Source organism: Stegodyphus dumicola, chromosome X1 (assembly GCF_044657685.1).
Source record: "Stegodyphus dumicola isolate Sdum_Otavi_A_Nest chromosome X1, ASM4465768v1".
Classification (NCBI taxonomy): domain Eukaryota; kingdom Metazoa; phylum Arthropoda; class Arachnida; order Araneae; family Eresidae; genus Stegodyphus; species Stegodyphus dumicola.
The window spans coordinates 256,572,259-256,592,836 of NC_140780.1; the positions used below are offsets into that span (position 1 = coordinate 256,572,259).

General features: G+C 33.5%; 1 protein-coding gene across 3 annotated transcripts in view; it reads left to right on the plus strand.

The window, feature by feature from the left end:
* Positions 1-20,578, plus strand: part of rdgC (retinal degeneration C) — a 288,353-nt gene that overhangs the window by 42,426 nt on the left and 225,349 nt on the right. For 2 of the 3 annotated variants that reach the window (XM_085807574.1, XM_085807576.1), the window contains exon 2: positions 7,574-8,008. In XM_085807574.1, the coding sequence (XP_085663700.1) occupies positions 7,927-8,008 (82 nt within the window). In that variant the 5' untranslated portion in view covers positions 7,574-7,926. Of the gene's footprint in view, positions 1-5,976; positions 6,066-7,573; positions 8,009-20,578 lie in introns of all 3 variants that reach the window. The other variant, XM_085807575.1, reaches the window with a different exon arrangement.

Consider the following 20,578-nt stretch of genomic DNA (forward strand, 5'->3'; position numbering starts at 1 on the left):
ATAAGAATAAGGAAAAAATTATAGAATGGCATATTACCGATATGCTACGTAAAAAGATCATAACGCCTATCTCAAGTAGTTATGCTAGTCCGGTGGTTTTATGTAAGAAAAATAATGATTATCCTTTGGAGCATCCAAAAAGGTGGAGATTCGCTATTGATTACCGTAAATTAAATTCCATAACGAAATATCCGGTATATCCGTTACCGATCATAGAAGAAATTTTAAGGAACATAAAATCAACCAAATTTATGACGACTTTAGACTTAACGAATGGTTATTTTCAAATAGGGGTCAGGCCTGAGGACGTGCCTAAGACTGCTTTTATAACCAAGTCTGGCACTTATGCATTTTTGCGAATGCCGTTTGGCCTTTCAGGCGCCCCAGCAACATTTCAGCGATGCATGGACATTGTGTTAAGACCTGTTCTTGGAAAGTCCACATTTATCAATTTAGATGATATCATTATTACTAGTGGTAATCTCGACCAACATATACAGGATTTAAGACAGGTGTTTTCTTTATTAAATGAGGCCGGTCTAAAAGTTAATGTCGAAAAGTGCAAATTTGCAGCCCCTGAATTAAAATATTTAGGTTACAAAATATCGCAAAAAGGGATCGAGACAGATGAATCAAAAATAATCGCTGTACAAAAGTATCCGACTCCAAACACGGCAAAGAAGCTCTCTTCTTTTCTAGGACTTTGTTCATATTATAGGTCCTTTATAAAAGATTTTGCGGCTATCGCTGAGCCATTGTTAAAATTAAAAAGGAAAAAGGCAAGATTCTCGTGGACGGCCGAAGCCAATAGTGCTTTCGAAAAATTAAAACAAGCATTAACGCAAGCCCCTGTGTTGAAATTTCCTGAAAAGGATGAAAATTTAGAAATTTCAGCGGATGCTTCGGATTATGCGGTAGGAGCGGTACTTTCGCAAAATCAGCAGCCCGTGGCATTTTTTAGCCGAACTTTAAATCAAACACAAAGAAACTATTCCGCGACCGAGAGAGAGGCACTTGCAGTTCTGTTAGCAGTGCAAAAGTTCCGAGTCTATTTTGGAAAGGCGCCGATAACAGTATATTCTGATCATGCGGCGGTAACTAGATTGTACTCAGGGAAAAATTTATCCCCAAGGTTAATAAGATGGGCACTCAAGCTGCAAGAATATAATCTGGTAATCAAGCATACCCCCGGAAAGGAAAATATCGTAGCAGATGCCCTATCACGAATTAAATTAGACGAACAGGGTAATACCGTAAAAGTTGCAATGCTGACAGCGTGTACAATAAATTCCCGAGAAACTGTAATAACCGAACTGGGTAAGGATCCTGAGTTTGGAAGTATTTATGAGTATTTGAAGGATCCTGAAAATTTTAGCCACCAAGATATTGTGGCGATAAGAAATAGGGCGGCCCATTACGAACTAATAGATGGTCTATTATTCTACACAAAAACTACGAATTCCAACAACGAATTTCGACCTGTTATCCCAGCTAGTCTTAGATTAAATATCCTGCAAGAGCTCCATGACAGCCCTTTAGCTTCTCATGCTGGTATTCGAAAAACTATCCAACGCGTACGCGAGGCAGTCTACTTTCCTGAACTGCAAAAGTTAACAAGGGCGTATGTCCAGTCCTGCCCAACATGTCAAGCCGTTAATTATATTAATTTCCGCCCGGCCGGGTTTCTAAATAGTATTAAATCCGAATTTCCAAATGAAATAATCGGCATCGATTTATTGGGCCCTTTCCCAAAAAGTCAGTTAAATAAAAATCGCTATCTCCTTGTTATGGTTGATCATTTTAGTAAATGGACCGAAATTGTTCCCTTAAAACGAGCCTCCGCGAAATTAGTTACTGATTCTATTTTAAATAAATATATTTTAAAATACGGGGCGCCCCTAAAAGTTATATCGGATAATGGTCCTCAATTTGTAAGTAATATATTTGAAGACATGTGTCAAAAACTGGGCATACGTCATTTAAAAATGGTCCCGTATCGGCCGCAATCAAATATAGCGGAACGGGTCAACAGAAATATAGTGAAAATTATCCGTAGTTATGTTAAAAATTTTCATAAAAGCTGGGATAACTATGTCAATGAATTTGCTTTCGCCCTTAGGACCGCAAAACATGATACAACGGGCAAAACTCCTGCTGAGTTATTTCTAGGCAGAAAGGTTATAACACCGTTAGATAAACTATTTTATGTGCAACAAAGAGCCCCAGAATTTAAAATGGGTGATATAGAAAAACTAATAAAAGAAGCAAAAAAGAATACGGAAGTAACACAAAGAAAACAGAAGTTATACTATGATCTGAAACGACGGGGAGTAACTTATAAAGTAGGGGATGAAGTTTTAAAAATTAAGCATTCACTTTCTTCAGCACCAGAAGATAAAACTGCCAAATTTTTTCCACGCTTTGAAGGACCATATGTTATAGAAAAAATAACTCACGCTGTTGTAGTGTTAAAGGCAAGAAATGGTGAAACCTGTTCCGCAAATATGGATCAAATTAAACCCTACTTCGATCGTAATAAAATGAAAATCTTTTCAGATCTTTTGCAGGATCCGGTACGGCAGACACCGCAGGTACAAGTTCCAGAGGTGGGAAAACGACAAGTACAAGGGCAAGCCAATGAGAGACAGAAGCAAGTGAAAAGAAAATTGCCCCGCGGAAAAACTGAAGGTAAAAAGAAAAAGAAGCCGTTCCACCGTCCAGAAAACAGAGTTCACGAACATTCCCAGAATGAAGAAGGGAGAAGGACGACGTATGTGGAAAGGACCGGGAGAAAGGACGGCAACTATAACCCGGCTGTGAAACGGAAGATTGACTCATCCGACAGAACTCTCCGCAGCAAAAGTCGCCGAACTGCGGAAGGGCCATCAGCGGCGGAGGAAAAAGTACAAGAAAAATTTGAACGGCCAACAACGAGGTCCAAGCAGGATCACGACAGAAGTTTCCCGGTTCCACCAAGACCAGCTGCCTTCAAACGGCCAAGACCACAAGCAGAGGACAGAAGGAAGATGTTCAAGGGTGGCCGTAGTGGTGAAAAACGGAAGCTTCCAGAGGAAAGCACTGAAGGGCGAGCCCGTACAAGAAGGAGGATCAACCAAGCTACTATCAGCTATACCTTTAAAGACTGGGCCCAGAAAAGGATGTCTGAATATTACAAAGATAAGTAAAATTTTATGTTACTTTACAAACTTAAGTTAATCTTTCATTCTTACTGCAAGTGGCAGATTTCAAGAAGTTTTACCTCATGCGAGGTCTACCTTTATCGCCAAAAGGGCGAGAAATGAGTTGTGACCGATTTTCTTATTATGTTTTTCAATTACTCGCGCGTAAAACTAAAGTTGATGTATAATAGCGTTGTGTAAAGACTTAAATATTGTAAAAAGTTATTGTATAAATTTTATTTAAAACATTCTAGCAAGAAAGAAATTTTAGTCTGAAAGACTTTTTGAAATGTAGTATTATTTCAATGTAGAAAGAATTGGCACTTGCTTTCAAAAGAATAGAAGTTAACAATGTACTACTAATGTATGTTTTCAAATGTGTAAAATTAACGGCATGTTGATATGTTCTTGTATACATGTGAACTGTTATTTTGAATGTTAAGAAATACCGTGATATGGTAAAAGTGAAAGTAATGTTAAAAATTTGTTATTCGTGTGACTGTAAAGATTAAATCATGACGAATATATGTTAAAGGTTGAATGATGTAGTTAGGCTCTCTGACGCTACACTTTAGAGTTAGCCACTTTCAGAATAGTACCTCAGGGTCTAGAGTTGAAATTAGGGTGTGTTAAGAGGTCTCGTATGTTGAATTTTAACACGTTAGTGTTTTGATTGTAGGAGGAAGTGTGGCACACGTAGACAGAAACACATTCGTGGTTGGTGTTCTTTTACAACACATGTCAGAGAGCACGGGGAGAGATAATTAAAATAGTCATGAATGAAATAAGAATGTTAAGAAAAGTATATTCTATATGTTATTTGCAATGTCATTCTGTAACATTTCATTAAACTAGTTTTCCTTCCAGATCTCTGGAAGGAACCAGAATTGAATAAAGCTCCTGTTTAGATGCAGTACAGATGAAAAAGAAAAAAAAAGATTGTTGTATATCCCGGGAGCTCCTATTGTAACAAATTTCTTTCTTTTAAATTTTCTAGTTTCTAGCTAAGTTATGATTGTAAAAGGTTGGCCTCGCGTTAGTTTTTAGAGTTAAAAGTTTTCAACAAGGTCGTTTTAGACCTCAGTTTCAAACAAATTAACTCTGGCGGGAAGTATGTAAGGATCTTAAGTTTTACTAACGTTTATTTTATTTTAAATCTTTACTATCACTTCTTATTTTCTACTTCCGGCCAGAATTATAAGCGTGAAGGAGTTTATGCAAAGTTGTCTGGCGAACGCCAAGTATTTAAGTGTGGCCTTTTTGCCAAGCAGAAGAGAGGAAGCAGTGAGTTCGAAGCAGGCCGCTTACCTTAGAAGTTACGCAGTTGCTATTTGCCTTCCAGGCCAGAGGTTTTAATCCTCTTGATAAATTAAACGTATTGTAGTGTTCACAGTCTCTGTGCTACATACGCTTCCTGTTATTATAAGGCCAATCTTATTCTAAAGTTAAATTAGAGTTTAGTTTTATTTTGATATCTTTTACGTTAGACCCCGAGTGGAGGGTCATTGTATTCCGAAGTACGGAAGTCATTGTATATAAAGAAAAATAAAGGGTTTTGTATACCCTTCGTCTGTATCCTGTCTACTTACTACAATTAGTGAACATAGCTTTAGTAAGCTCTCTGTTCTAGTCAGGTCATTGTATGTTTCCGAAGAAGGTAAGAAGAAACATTGAACCTGATAAGTTCACTCTGTCTTAGCACTTGGGAGTTCAAAATCCTTTTTTCTACGGCTTGGTTCTACATCTATTCCATGACGTATTCCCATAACTGCTCGGCCTATTCTGACAGAATGTGGCCTCGTATTCTCGTGGTGCCTCCGTCTATATCTAGGCATCTGAAAAATAAAACTTAAAAAAAAAAAAAAAAGATTTTTAGTTAGTATTAAAGAAGTCGTCTTAAATGGTTTATTTCAGCCATCTTAACATTTTCAGAAATAACGGCGTTAGCTCTTCTTAAATGCTCTTTCAGTGTTAGTTCATCTTGAACTGTCTAGGTTATTACATAGGTGATTAATAGGTGATTAATAGGTGATTACATATGAACAAGTGAAGAAAATTAACCGTCTTTTACATATACACGTCTTTAAATACCGTCATCGTCGTCTTGTTCTTACCAACGTCCTTCTCCGAATGATTGCGCAGTTCACTCTGTCTTAGCACTCATGAGTCCAAAGTCCTTTTTTCTATGGCTTGGCTCTAGATCTACATGATGACGTATTCCCAGAATAATAAAAATTTCCCTTAAAAGCTTTTTATTAATTCGAGATGTTCTCAATGCATGCTACATATTTTCGGTGTTTTGAGGAGGGAAATTGGAAAAATTGCATTCCTTTCATGTCCTATTATATTTGAAAGTTGCGTCAAGATTGATTTTATTGAATTGAGAGATTTTGGGTTCGATCCTCCTTGAAACGAAAAGATTTATTCAACGCTCAACTAAAGAGTAATCTAGATAATTGAAATAAAACAAATCATTGACGTTGCAGTTGGACCTACTCAAATTAGAAGAAAAAGTTCGAGAAATGGCTCTCGAACTGTAGTTCGCTCTTGAAAGCATTCGAACTCTAGTTGAGAAGGTAATTTTAAAATCGTCTATCCTGTATTATTCTTTGCAATTCGCTTCACAAATCTGTACCTAAATGCTTTACATTTCATATTATTGAGTTTAAAAATAACATCTCACTTTAATGAAGACTTTGCTGTTACTGGAGAAATGTTTCAAACTAAACTAAGATAAAAAAAACCAGTGGCATTGAGCATGTCATAATCTGTCATTGATCATGTCACTGTCTTGCAGATTTCTTTGCGCCCCTTGAAGAATGACCTGTAACTGTTTTGCCCTCGAAGTCGATTGGGATCTTGACTTAAATCGAAGCCAAACTCAAGGTTGTTGTGTTACTAATTTTATGTCATAATGTTTTCTGGATTAAAATGCAATATGTTTTTTTAGTAATCACTGCGCTTTCAGCTAAATGTGATAATTAGAAATTTAAAAGATCTTAGTTCCTGTATAAAACATCTGATTTTGAAATTAATGAATTGCTCTAATATATCATTTAAAAAAAAGTATATATTTTAAATGTGCTTTAAATAAAGTTCGAATATCAAATGAACAGTTAAATTTTGCATCACTTTGTGATTCAAATAATACCAAACGATTGCTTTATATCCAAATTTTTGCTTTAAGATTTTTCACTTGCGTTTATATCTTAGAAATTTAATTCACAGAGCGAAAATGAAAAGAAATTAAGAAGGGTTTTTATTTTAATATATCTTGTAATTGAAAAGCAAATGGAATCGCTATTAAGTGTGTATTAATGTTTAATCACCGAGAATTAATTCTCCAGGACACTCTATATCAAAGGTTCCTAACCATGGCGCCCGCCGATCGTTTAACGTGTGCCCGCCGCTGTGCGATCACAATAAAAATATTTTAGCTTTCAATAAAATTCGATGGGAAAGTTTTCTCATTTTTAATGAAATAGAAATTGCGTCCAACACAGACACTAGTGCAAAGCTAGATGAGACAGATCTGTTTTTTATGTGCATGTATTATTAAATCTATCCACCTATAAATTCACATTTTAAACGTAAATGGTGCCCACCGTCCAACAGATATTCTAGAATGTGCTCTTATGGACAAAAAGGTTGGGGACCCCTGCTCTATATTTCTAATAGTAGTGTTATTCGCTAAAACCTTTGCTTATGCTCCAAGATTAATTAATACGTGGAATAAGAGTGTAGCAAAATGATGTTGAATATAGAAATCGCTGTTAGATTGTATAGAAATCGCAAATCTTAATTTTTTGAAAAGTATTTAGTTTTTAATTGTAAAGATAAAAATTTAACTTTTTATTTTAGTATTTTCCTTATTTTTATTTCTATAACACTATAAATACGCAGTTAAGATTTAGTAAGAAAAGCAGAGGATTTTTGAGATTTGGAGGGATTTTCTCTTTCCAATAAAAGATCAGTAAAAGCTGCTTGCTTAAATTTTAAGAAAAGGATTTTCTCAGATCAGTTTTATACAACGACTGACATATTGAAGGCGTAATCTAAACCAACAGCAGAAAATATTTTGTCCTTAAAATATCATAGATATATTTTGAAAGCTTTCTTGGGCAACAAGATGAGGGATAAGTTCTGGCTAAGGACAAAGTAAGAAGGAAGGAAAGCTTCTGAAAAAAAGCTTAAGTTACTATTGCAGGAAAAAAATTATTTCGATAAAACTAATATCAAGCTGAGGATAGAAGATTGATTCTTTGAAAATGCTTTTTGAAATAATTTATCTTTTCTCTGTGCTGTAAAAATAATTTTTGCCATAGGATTCTTTGAAAGAAAATAAATCCGTTTTTTTTTTTTTTTTTTTTTTTTTTTTTTTTTTTTTTTTTAAGGGAAAACTTACTTCGTCGCTTGCTGAAAAAGGAATGAGCGTTTTGTTGAAAGTTCTTCTCTTACACTTCCTGGAATCGAAACATATATTATTTGCGTCTTGAATTTCCTACGTGTCAGATGGATATCTTACTGTATACCGATGAAAAAAAAATATTTCTACATAATATGAAGGCTGAAATAATCAAGATTAAAAGATAGAGTGACAGAGCTGAAGCATTATTAATTTTTACAGTAAAAGAACTAGATATTTGTCTAGTGTCAATTCTTTGTGTTTCTGGCGAAGAACTAAATTTTAAAGATTTTTTTCTGCTTGAAACTGCTCTAAATCTTCTAAACCTCTGAGTACAGAACTATGGGGTGTGCTGGCTCTGCATGGATGGATACAGAAAGGAAGAAAACGAAGAGAATTCGGTTGATGAGTGCTACTGAGAAAGGTGAGTTGTATGTTATTTTTAATACAAGATTTTTAAAGATATAAATATTTTTGCTTATTAAGTCTTATACCCTTTTTTAGATTTTTTTCTAGTCTTTACATCTAATAGTAAGAAATATTTTACCCTTGGAACCTTAGTTTAAAACTGAAAGGAAGATTAATTATTATATCATTCAAGATCTACACTTAAATTCTACATAATAGAATTTAAGTGTAGATCTTGAATGCTATACATTGATATCAGAATGTATCTGAAGGAAGGAACTGAAACAACAAAATTTCAAAAAACAGGAAAGGTATACAAAATTACTCTTAAGCACAGAATAAGCTTTTGTCATACGTTTCTGAATAAAACCATTGAACAATGCTAATTATTAAGAACAAATGAATTGTTAAGAATTCGTAGTTTCCCCATTTTGAACACGTAATTAACTAGTTGAAGTTTCCGCAGCATTCCGAAATAAAAAAAATCTTAAAAAAAGAAAGTAAACATCCGAGTTAATTAAATGTCCCACCTTTCTCTGAAATATACCTTTAAAAGGAAGCGTAAATGTGATGTGTATGAATTTGCTTTTGAATGTTATTCTTTACTTAAAGCGTTTTTTATCATCTATACCACACATACTGAAACCGGGTATACTGATTATTTGCGCCTCCAGTTTTATAATTCGGTGATTTCTTTACTCCATGGTGCATTCTTACATAAATCTTCATTCTAAATTAAGACAAAATTCGAACTTGAGTTTTGTTTTAAAGAGATTTGTATTTTGAGGAATTCCATGCCTGTCTACTTAGAAATGCATGGAGTTTTTCTTTAAACTCAACGTCAGTTCAAGTCTGAATCTCGGCTTAATTTAAATTTCAAATTGGCATGCTCTGTCTCTCAGTGTTTCGAATTCTCTTTAAGAACCCAAATCTTTATCTTTATAAGTGTAGGATAAGGGTTCTTTTTAGTGTATTTAATGAAATTTTATCGCAGCTTTATGAATGTACGCCCTTAAATAAATTTTCGAGCGATAAATAGTAATAAAAATTCACCGTAATATTTTTATTTTACTGATTTTTCGAATAAGGAAAAAATATAACATGGTCATTTTAAAAACATTTGTTTGCAACGTAATAATGTAGTATTAACTTTCAGTACGAAATGTCTCGTGTATAAGTATTACATAATGAAAGATAATTATTATCAGCTTTTAGCTTTTTTCCTGTTAAAATTCAACCGCAATTTCATAAATCTGAATAATTAACATCCTATCACAGTATACAATGTTGCTGTATATAAAAAATCTGATGTGGACACCACATGACTTCCTTGCACAGCCCATTAAATTACACACATTTTTCGACTTGGAAATCGCATTAAAAGTTAAATTTCGTTATTTGCCGAAAATTAATTTATTTTAAATTGGACATTGTCGAAACATGAATATTTTCGTCATGTAAAACACTTATGTAGTTGGAAGTATAAAGCCTAGATGAATGATTGTGAAAATAAAGGCCGGGTAAAGACTTTTAAGCCGGGTAAAAGGGTGGATATATATTATATATATATGTTTTGTATTGCCGATTGCAATAAAAAGGGAGATGCACAACTAGATGTTATAACAGTCCCATATTCAAAATTTAACATTTCTATGGCTAATCTTTTTAAATCGTATGAGCTGCATACACACATACGTACAGACGTCACGAAAAAAAAAAAACTTTCTGAATCCATTTCCCAATCCGTTTTGGAAAACGAAGTCCTTTATTCTGTCCGTACGTACCGATGTCACCCCAAAAAATCGTCCAAATGAATTTACAAATGAATCAAAATGGATATTTCCGTTGAAATATGATATCCGAAACTTTTTGAGATTACATTACTTCCTTTATTTTGCACAAGGAAGTAATCCTAATCATATGAAAGTATAAAGCCTAATCATATAAAAGCCTAATCATATGAAAGAGTAAAGTTTTTGGTTATATTTCTTTAAAATGAAAATTTTAGAATGAAAAGACAGTGAAAATGTGACTGCTAAATAATACCTCTTTCTATCCTTCTGACTTCTGAAAGACTTTACCTTATTCTCAGAATCTAACAAGACAAAAAATGATTAACAAATGTGTTGAAAAGCATAATTTTCATCCTTCTGTGTAATTTCACTGATGGCAGTTCTGACCAAAACAGTGTCTGGAAGTACCGCTTTCATTTTCGGAGCCTCCTTAACTGCGATGGAAAACAAACAGCCGCCTTCATCACGTCAAAACTCTTTCACTAGCGTGCCTATCGTAGGTAATATTTAGAACAAAATGAAATTTCGTGTTTAGACACACCCAGATTATCGAGCGGCCTTCAGCATTTCTTAGAACTATATGCAGCATGTTTAGAAAATATACTGAAGCTGGTACGTAAGGCAAACATTGGTGTGAAAAGAACAGTGTTTTGGAAAGAGCTTAATAATCAAAGTAAGAGTTATTTGTCTTTCCCAGAGTACTTTACAATATCTAAAGGCATCCCCTTCCCATACGAATAGAATGAGGAGCATCAACACTTCTATCTCAGATGATTTTCGCAGTCAGTAAAGGGTTTTAAGTTAAATTGATTTTTTATGCCTACTTTATTTTCAGGCTTATGTTTCCTATATAGATGAGACTTGTTGAAATTTATATTTGTGCTACACCTGTCGTAGATAAGCAGAAAAATGTAAATTTTGTGCGTTCTACTCTACCACCTGTTTGCGTGAGAAGGTAACACGATTATAACAGTGGTTCTGCAAGATGGGTGATAAGACTGATAATGACTGAATACTCCAACATTGTGTTGCGATAATATGGGAGCTTAACGACTAGAAATACAAAACACCGCTTTGTAAATAAAATCACCTGTAATTCGTTTTCCTTATATATAATTTATCATTAAAAATCATTTACCACTTTTCTAAATTTTTCTATTATTTAAATGCTGCCACTAGTGCTAGTCTGATGCGATTTTACGCCATTTTCGCTAAGATAGTCTTAAAAGTTCTGGCTTTTAGATTTAGGTTTAAAATTCAAACTTTGGCGGTAAAAGAAATTGCAAATCTTCTTCTCATAAATCTAGACGTCCGTAGCTAGAATCTTATCAATATTTTTCAAATATCTATCTATTTATTTTAAAATGATAGCATAATGTTGTCTGCCACAAAAGTGTACTTTAATTTCAGTTAATGCTAAAAATATTATCTGATTTATAATTTGGCAGATATCTGATATTCAGTACCATATTATCCTAAATTTCATTCGTTATTTTGACTCATATTAATTTTGTGTTATCTTAAATTTCATACATTATTTTGACTCATATTAATTTTGTACGGAATTTCTATGCTTACTTATATATACGTATTAGATTAAAAATATAACAGAATTCATTAAATTTTAAGAGACGTCATGTATTTAAAATCCGAGCAGTAATTAGGAGGAAGTAATAATATAAAAAAGTTGTGTTAACTACAAGTAGACGTTAATGAAATATTGCACAATAATGAATAAATCATTGCAGCTAAATAAAAAATATAGTTAAATTAAGGAAGAAAATCTTTTGGTCCAGCAAGTATTGGTGGCATTAGAAAACACCTCTATTTTAATGACTGGAATTATAGCACAATATTAAAAAGATTGCTCCCTGAAGCTGGAAAATTTGGTTTAGAAAATAATTTTTAAAAATACAAATTATAATTTTTACGGTACTGGAGGCTTCTTTTCAACTATGCAAGAATGTAAAGGCGCATTTTTTGCGTAGTTTTGTATATTTTTGCAGAAATATTTTAGAGAAGTTATAAGGTATTTCTCACGCCTTCTTAGCACGCCATCGTCGTGTAATGGCCAGCATACTCGGAGCGTACTCGAGAAGTCCTAAGTTCGTCTCCGGTGAGGGCATTGCTCATTTTTCACGACTCCTGCTTCAAAAAATCCTAATGTCTCTACAGTAGCGCCTGAACTAAAAAAAAAGTGGTGGATCATGTTTCTCCACCACCAGGATTTGGTGACTAGGGTCTCCTAATTCCCAGTCACCTTTAAAAAAGGGGAGTATATAAGGTTTTTTCTCCCGCCTTCTTAGCATGCCTTTGTGGTGTAATGGCCAACACACTCGGTGCGTATTCGAGAGGTCCGATGTTCGAATCGCGGCGACGGCATTGCTCATTTTTCACGAATCCTGCTTCAAAATATCCTAATGTCTGTACAAAGTAAGTACTAAAAATTGTGAAAAATAAATTTATCCATCAACTCTTAAATTTAAATCATGCAAGTACAGGGTGCGGCAGCGTTCACAGCGTAATTTGACTTGCGTAGTACAATGACGTACTGCATGAATGCGCGCCAGCTCTTACCGCATTCGTGTACTAATGAGCTGCTATTTTGAGTGTGACAGTGATATGTGTCGGTGGAGTGCACAGCATCGTGATTTTGCTGTTGAAAGTTATTTCAAGAATAACTACTCTGTTATTGCTACCCAGCGTCTATTTCGGCAACATATCAACTTGGGACGTCATGGGAAAGTTCCAGATGGACGGACCATTGCGACAGATATTTCCAGGTAGAGAAATTTCCCGTTTTGGTGACATTTCCTGGCCGCCTCGCACACCTGATCTTTCATGTGCAGACGTTTTTTTCGGGGCCACCTGAAGCAAGAAGTTTTCCGAATACGTTGTGCCACTATCCCTGAGTTAAAGAATTCCCTGGGACACTGACGCCGGCAGTGTCCCAGGGAATTCTTCAACTCCGTCAGTGTCCCAGGGAATACGTTACGCCGAGTTATGGCAAACTTCCAACGCCGCCTAGATGAATGTGTTGTGCAGAGGAGGCGTCATATTCAAAAAGTAATCCATGCAATTGACTATGACTTACACATTAGTAAATGGCATACCCTTAACTATTAATTGACATAAGAGGTAATAAATTAATTACAGTTACTGCCTGACGCACCCTGTACATTTTATATGATTAATTTAGAGGGAATTTTAGTTATAATACCTTAAAAACGCTGTTCCTATTCAAACGTTTAGTTATCATCTAAGCATATGTACCCATGAACGCAAGTTTTCGCTTTTATTTTTGAGATGGTTATCATCGAGTGAAGATTTATATCAATACACACTCATATCAAATTTAAACTGCGTATTTTAGATGTATCAGTTACTGCGAAATTAAATCCATTGTTAGCACGTGAAATTAATGTAACTGAAACACATAAAAATTAATTTGAAATGTAACACATAAAAGTTAATACCTTTTTTCTATTACGGTACAAATTAAAATGTTAAATTATTCTTTTAATCCATAATTTTTTTGAGTTATTATTTCGGGTAAATGAATAAACCCAGTAATGATTATTTCAACTTGAAATAAATCATTTCATAATGAGAGAAAAGGCCAATGTAAATTAAAAATTTTCAGTATTAAGAAGCGTCTGTATTTTTTTTAAACTGGATTGCTGCATAGTTGTTTGATAGTAGCAATATAGCAATTTTTCTCCTTAAAGTAAGTTTTTACCAGAATTTAAATTATCAGTTTCTTATTATTTAACTATAGAACAGCGATAAATGTGACAAAAATTTTATCCGTTTGCTCTAATGGGATAGAAATTCAGAAAAATTTAACAAAGCAACTTGAAAAGAATATTGCATACTTTAGTTCTACATGTTTAAAGATAGGAAGGCTGTCAACAAAATAGTTAACTGTACTACGCTCTTCATCTACTTGTATATTTAAGGGTAAATTTAGAACGGGATTTATGGGTGAAGAGTGTTTCTTCTCAACATTTTTTTAGGCTTGTCCTCTTTTTTTTTTAATACTAGCAAAAAGATAGTTGTACCGCTTGTCAGTTACAATCTGTCGGAACACATCCAAAGGATGGGCCAACAAACATCAAATATTTATTGAAAAAAATAAATGATACAATTATATAACATTTCACTATTTGCATAATACATTATATGCTTTTATAAAAATGTCCGAGTTACAGTCCATTAGACTGCGAGCCCGAGGCTGTCCGTTACATTAATTATATAGCTCTGTCAAAATGTACATATCCGTTGCACCAGAGTATGTCGTAATTTCAATACCGTACAGCGATGCATCATGGGAAAGTAATTACAGATATACTTTGCACAAAAGAAATTTGTCTGTTATTGTGAAGACTATTTATTGATTATGAGAAAATTTAACAGAATCACAAACTCTTACAGCGCCAACAAAAAGTAAAAGAACAGCTATGAGCTGCGAATATAATTGTTTCAATAATTTACATAAGTATAAAGTAGATTTGAAGATATGTTTGTGTCGGTCTTTTCACAATATGTAATCAAGCTTTACAGTCCTTTGAATTTTTGAAATGCCATTATAATGACAGAGTGTTATAAATTGTTAATAATGTTCTTACAAAAAACAATAATATATGTAAGTATAAGAATAGATACGAAGACGTTATTATGACGGTATTTTCACTACGTATAAGAAAATTTTGGAAACCCATCGAGTGTTTAAAAGATCATAAATGATACAGACAGTGTTAAAAACGACTACAAACTGTTAAACTGCTACTACATACCACATACTACTAAACATTGTAGGAAAAGTATTTGTTATTAGAAACCCTTTACATCAATACGTCATACAAATACTAATAGAACTAGCATTATAATTATTTTTTAACGGCAAAATATAATAGTTACAGTGTCAGTTTGTTCACTAATATGCCTTAATTGTCCAACTCAGATATTTCAATTAGCATTTACAAATATACTTTTCTACGACAAAATTTAAGTCTGGGTGTCAGATTATTATTCTGCTAACTGTATGGTGAAGGAATTTCAATACTAACAAAACAATTTACTGTGATTATTCTGTTTACAATGCATAAAAAATTCAAAAATTTTATAAAACTTATTTTGTTTCAAAAATATGCTAAAACATGAAACAAATATTAGGCAGTTGAGTCCCAGATACTTTGCAAGAGGACAAAAATAGATGACTGCTCCTTCTGAGCCTCTTAGGAAGAGTTACAGTTACAGAAGTACAACGTTAGAATCAAATTCATTATGTGATTTTGGGCCCACCAGTGGCCGAGCGGTAAAATCGCTTAACCGAGCTCAGTCCGAGGTTCGAATCCCACGAATGGGCTGACTGCATGGATGCTTTTGTGGTTTTTCCCGTGTGCAACGTGTATATGAGTCAGTTTCTCTTAGGAAGTCCTCCACGGAGGTATGACCCCATTAGTCAGATAACCTCGAGGCTTTACCGGAATCTCATAAACCAAACCATTATATGATTGTTACTAGTATTATTACTAAGCACTTCACACTAATTAAAAGAAGGAGAAAAACACAAAATATTTATAAATGTTAAATGTTAGCTTTTAAGTTGATGGGAAGCAAAAAGGTATTAAACAGAATATATGTCAAGTAAAGCCATTAATCCAGTATCAACAAAGAGAATATATCTCAAGTTAAAGCCACTAATCCAATATCAACCAGAAACTTGACAATAACAGAAAAAGGTTATCTTATCAGTAAAACGAATATTTCAGGAGAGTTTTTTTTAACACGTTCTCAAGTTTTCGCCATTTAATGAAAGAAAGTTAATTAAAATACGCAGTTTCAATGTGAAGGGTTTGCTGTCCAGAGTTTGGCTGAACCAAGATTTTAAATTATTTGGCAATGCCTTTTTAAAGTGGAAAGTGCGTAAGTGTTCGCATTAAAAATATTATGTTAATGAGTTCCTGAATGCTCGCAAATATATAGATCACTGTGTATTATTGTGCCCTTTCATATATGATATTTACTTTTCGTTCACTTACAAAGCAAAGAGTTGAAAACTACCATAAAACATGTTTTTTTTTCTTTAATTCTTACTTAGACTTATATTCCTTATTTAGGTGAATTTCACCAAATACAAATTTAAGACCGAATATAAAGGGACAATCCGTTGTTTTATCATATTTCAGAATTGTGCCGCTGTGAACAACCATATTAAGAAAGACAAATAATAAGCAGAACATTTAACTGATTGATCTGTTTATAATTTAACTCTAGATTCTAGGTTAATTATTATGTTACACAACGGAAAGAAACATATATTAAGGAAAATCATATCTTTGCATAAGTAAAGGGTACCCTAAAAACTTATTTTTCTATCCTGGCACAGAAACGTTGCTTACATCTGTCTAGCATTATCACTTATTTCTAATAAATAAAGCTTCTTAAGTACCTATTTATATATTAATGATATTTTCAATAAAAGGCTACAGTTCATTTCAGGCTAACAGTTAATTTAATTTCATAGATACCGACATCAGGAAAAGATATCGAAGAAATTTCAAATTGCACATTCATGCGAAACTTTTAATAGTTAATCAAAGGTTTTCGTCCACGAGGATTTTGCCGCTATATTTTCGGCTATAACCGTAAATTGAGAGACCTACAGAAAGTAGATTTTAAAATTTTTTGTTAGATGTATTACATGCAAATATTTTTCTATTAGTGTTATTAGTACCCATTCCATACATATGTCATTCAATAATCTTAAATAAGAAACATTTTCTAAAAGACACCTGATAAAGTGTTAATATAATAGTTTCCATGAATTATAGTTCTAAAAATTTTCTTTTTATTTATTGTTGGGAAACTGTGTTAGATAAAAGTGAGCCATAAGCTGTATTCCTTTTGAAGAAATTCCTTCAGCGGGTGAGAAACTAATAAAAATTATTCATATGAACCTTATATAACTACGTATAATTAAATATAGATCTTAGGTACAAGATTTACCGAAAGACTAAGAAGAGTCTCAAATCGAGGTATAAATAGAATCAAGGTATCTAACCCCAATCGTTTAAATTACTTTTATATTTAGGACCATTTGATATACTTCTCTTTCGGATGCATTAGCTTGATCTATCTATTTTCTTCGCTTTCAGGAAGTTGCATGTTTCCAGAAAATTCTCCTGAAGCGGAAGATGAACTAGTTTTGATGGCCAAGATAAAAGGCTCTTTTCTTTGCTGTCATTGATTGTTCAATGAATGCTCTTTAATGTAGCACGACAATTTGAATTACTTAGGAATAAGCGCATTGAACTTTCTGCTTCTGAGTTCTAGCTTTTATCAAGCTTTATCAAATCTCATTTATTGTAAGAATTTAAGACTATATTCGTTTTCATTTCCTCTACAATTTTAAATAAATCCGATAACGTTTCGCATCTATAGTTACTCCTACAATGTTAAAAAGGCTTCATTAAATCGAGATTTAATTGCACTGCTCGATAATAAAAGATTTAAACATTTAATTGCATAGATACAGATGTCAGTTAGAGCACAAAACTTTACTGAAAATTTTTTATTTAATGTTAATTTATATGAATAATCTACAATTTAAATGCAATAAAAATAATCACATTTTGAGAATATTATTAAAAAATCTTGGTAAAATGAAAGCAAAGAAAAATTTATTTTAAAAAATGTGAATTTCATTACGGGAGAAGAGAGGAATGGAGTGTTAATGCAAGGGACGTCTGGTATCCCATTATGCCATAGCACTTTTCTTGACTTAATTAGGCTCTACCACGTACACTCGGGTAACGAGGATTGGAAATCTCGGTTAATATCTTGCTATTTACCAAAAATAATAAAGAATTGCAATACAACTTGTGTATATATGTGTATATAGAATTAGTTTCTTTAATGGAAACTTTTCTGCTTATAAATCTGCCCTTCTAAAATTAAAAATCTTCTAATAGCCTTAAAAATATTTCCATACATCCTTCTTGCATAATTTTTATGCAGTTAGGTGACTTGAATATTATTAGTATAGACAGGGATTCTAACTTTTTATTATTATCAGTTATTAAAAGTCAACCATTATTTTAAAACGTTATTGTAACTGTAAACATACAATATAAGAGCATACTATAAACTAATAATATCTAATGTATTTTTATGCATAGACTATAATGCGGTGAAGAAATAATAATATACGAATACTGTGTCGACTGCCTCTTTGCTGTACTTTGAATGTTACCTGTATTTTTCAGAATATAAATGAAACATCAATGTAAAAATATAATAAACTTAATAATACCCAAAACACAATAAATTATTTTGTAACAAATCAAACATTCAAAAACTTACAAGACTAAATAAATACTGATTCTCAACTCACAGTTCGGGAATTAAGGAGCTATCTCATAGCATATAATATATTATCTTATTCTGTATATCATTTTTAGTTCTATGTAATCTTCCACAGACTTTATATAAATAAAACTATATCACAATAGGTATTTATACAATATGTAGTTCTCGATGTAAAAGAAAAGCTTAATTATTAACTTTTGTACAGTAAAAATTCTATCTCTGTGAATAAGTATGAATATAGTCCTACTCTCATACTCATGTACCCGTAATTATAAGTATCTGTTTATTAAATTGTAGAGACATTAGGATTTTTTTGGAAGCAAGAGAATTGAAAAATTAGCAAACGCCTTCGCCGGGAATCCAACCACGGAGCTCTGGAATACCGCCCCAGCGTGCAGAACCACTACACCACGAAGGCGCGCTAGGAAAGCGGGAGAGATACCTTATAAAATAACAAATTTAACAAAACTAAACCCCTATAGAAAATATATAAAAGTACAATTTACCTATATATATATATATATATATTAATAATTTATTATTACAAAAAGTTTTTCATTTATCATATCCAAGGAATATGAATTTTATTAAAGCGATGACTTATTGAAATAAATTTGAGTCAATGTCTTAGGTATAAGTTGTTTAGATTTCTACTGTAGGAAAAATATTTTAAGAACTGTATATAAATATTATTTTGAACAGTAAAAATTCTAAATTGTATTGCACAGTTGTGGATTTCGAACGATACCCGAATAATCCCTGTAAGCCGCCTGGGTGTTCGGACCGACTGTCAAAGGCGGAAGAATAGCTCGAATAATGAAGAGAAACCAGAGCATAATACACAGTTAACCTCAATTCAACGTCTTTTTCTACTTACAAATACCAAAGCATATAGAACAACACCCACCAGTGCTCTACAGATTATCTCAGGCATTCCTCCAATAATTTTAACCCTACAAAAAGAAGCAATTGAAACGCAAGTCGCACGTCTGAGAGAGAAAAGTACCTACAATTCCAATACCTACCTTCGAGAAGATTATGAGGAACTTAAACAAAACATAAAACTTCATCCAAATCAATTTCATTCAGAAAGTATAATATCAAATTCAAACATTGTAAGAATTATGTTAATTTTATTAACAGTTCAATTTTAAGTTAAAGTTCCTTTCCTGTCAAATTCTTAACTTCAACTTACTACTTCCGACCAGAACGTAGTTTTGGAATCACTCTGAATACTTAATGAGGAGGAGCGGTATTTAAACCACGAAGTTACTTACAGAGGGAGAGAGAATCAGAGTTTCTGATTTACGCGCGTCTGCCTTTTTGGCCACTCTCTCTCTCTCGGGTCTGGGTCATAATCCCGACAGCCGAAATCCCGACAAGCCAGAATCCCGACTGTCCAAAACCCCGACAGGGCCAAAATCCCGACAACCCAAAGTCCCGACACGGTCGAAATCCCGACAGGGTCAAAATCCCGACAAGCCAGAATCCCGACTGTCCAAAATCCCGACAAGTTAACATCTAAATACAAACACTCAATTTAGCTTAATAAAATACAATTTTTAACTAACTATTACATATTACTAATTAAAAGTTTAAATCAAAAAATCATAAAAATTATGTCATTACTTAAAATAATTTTTAACAAACTGAAATGACCGTTAAAATTTGAAATGAAGATTTATAAAATTCTTTTTATTAAGAAAAAGAAAACATCACTTACACATGCAAACGACATATTTACAGTGACACATTGTGAGCGATACCACGAAGATATTCCGTCACAGGTCGATTATCACGATCGTCCACAACAGTCATAATTCTCCTTTCTCTGTCATCATCTACCTTCCTACGTTTTGGTTGTTGTTCTCCGCGAAGAATGCATTCGACTTAGTATTCCACATGCTCCTGTTCTTTTTGAAATCCTTCTATGATGTTATAAACGCCAACATGGGCCCGTCCAATTAATCTTCTGTGCCAAGCCTCGACAGCATTTTAAGTGCGCGGAGCTCCCAGTTGCAGGGAATCAAACACGCTCCAGAGTGCTGGTGGGAACATCGGAGGAACGAAAACGGCGCCGCATTCTTCCACGAACGTAGTTTTCTTCGAATCACTGAAGGACTTCTTGAGCATCGGGTGGCAAGTGAGGAAGTAAAGTGTCAAATGCTGCTGAAATTTCGTCAGCTGGTATAAACGCTAACGCAAATAAATGACGATGCATTAAACTAAATCTTTCATCTGTGCCGTAGCGAGAAGCCAATCCACTCGATTGGATTTTTCTCCAACCACACTGACACAGATGGAAAAAACAAGCCTTATTAATAACGTCAGGGAACTCTGATTTTGAAGCATTTATAGCTGCCTTTTCTAATCACTAATGATTCTAGATGGCCTCAGTTCAATATTATTTTCTTCAGCGA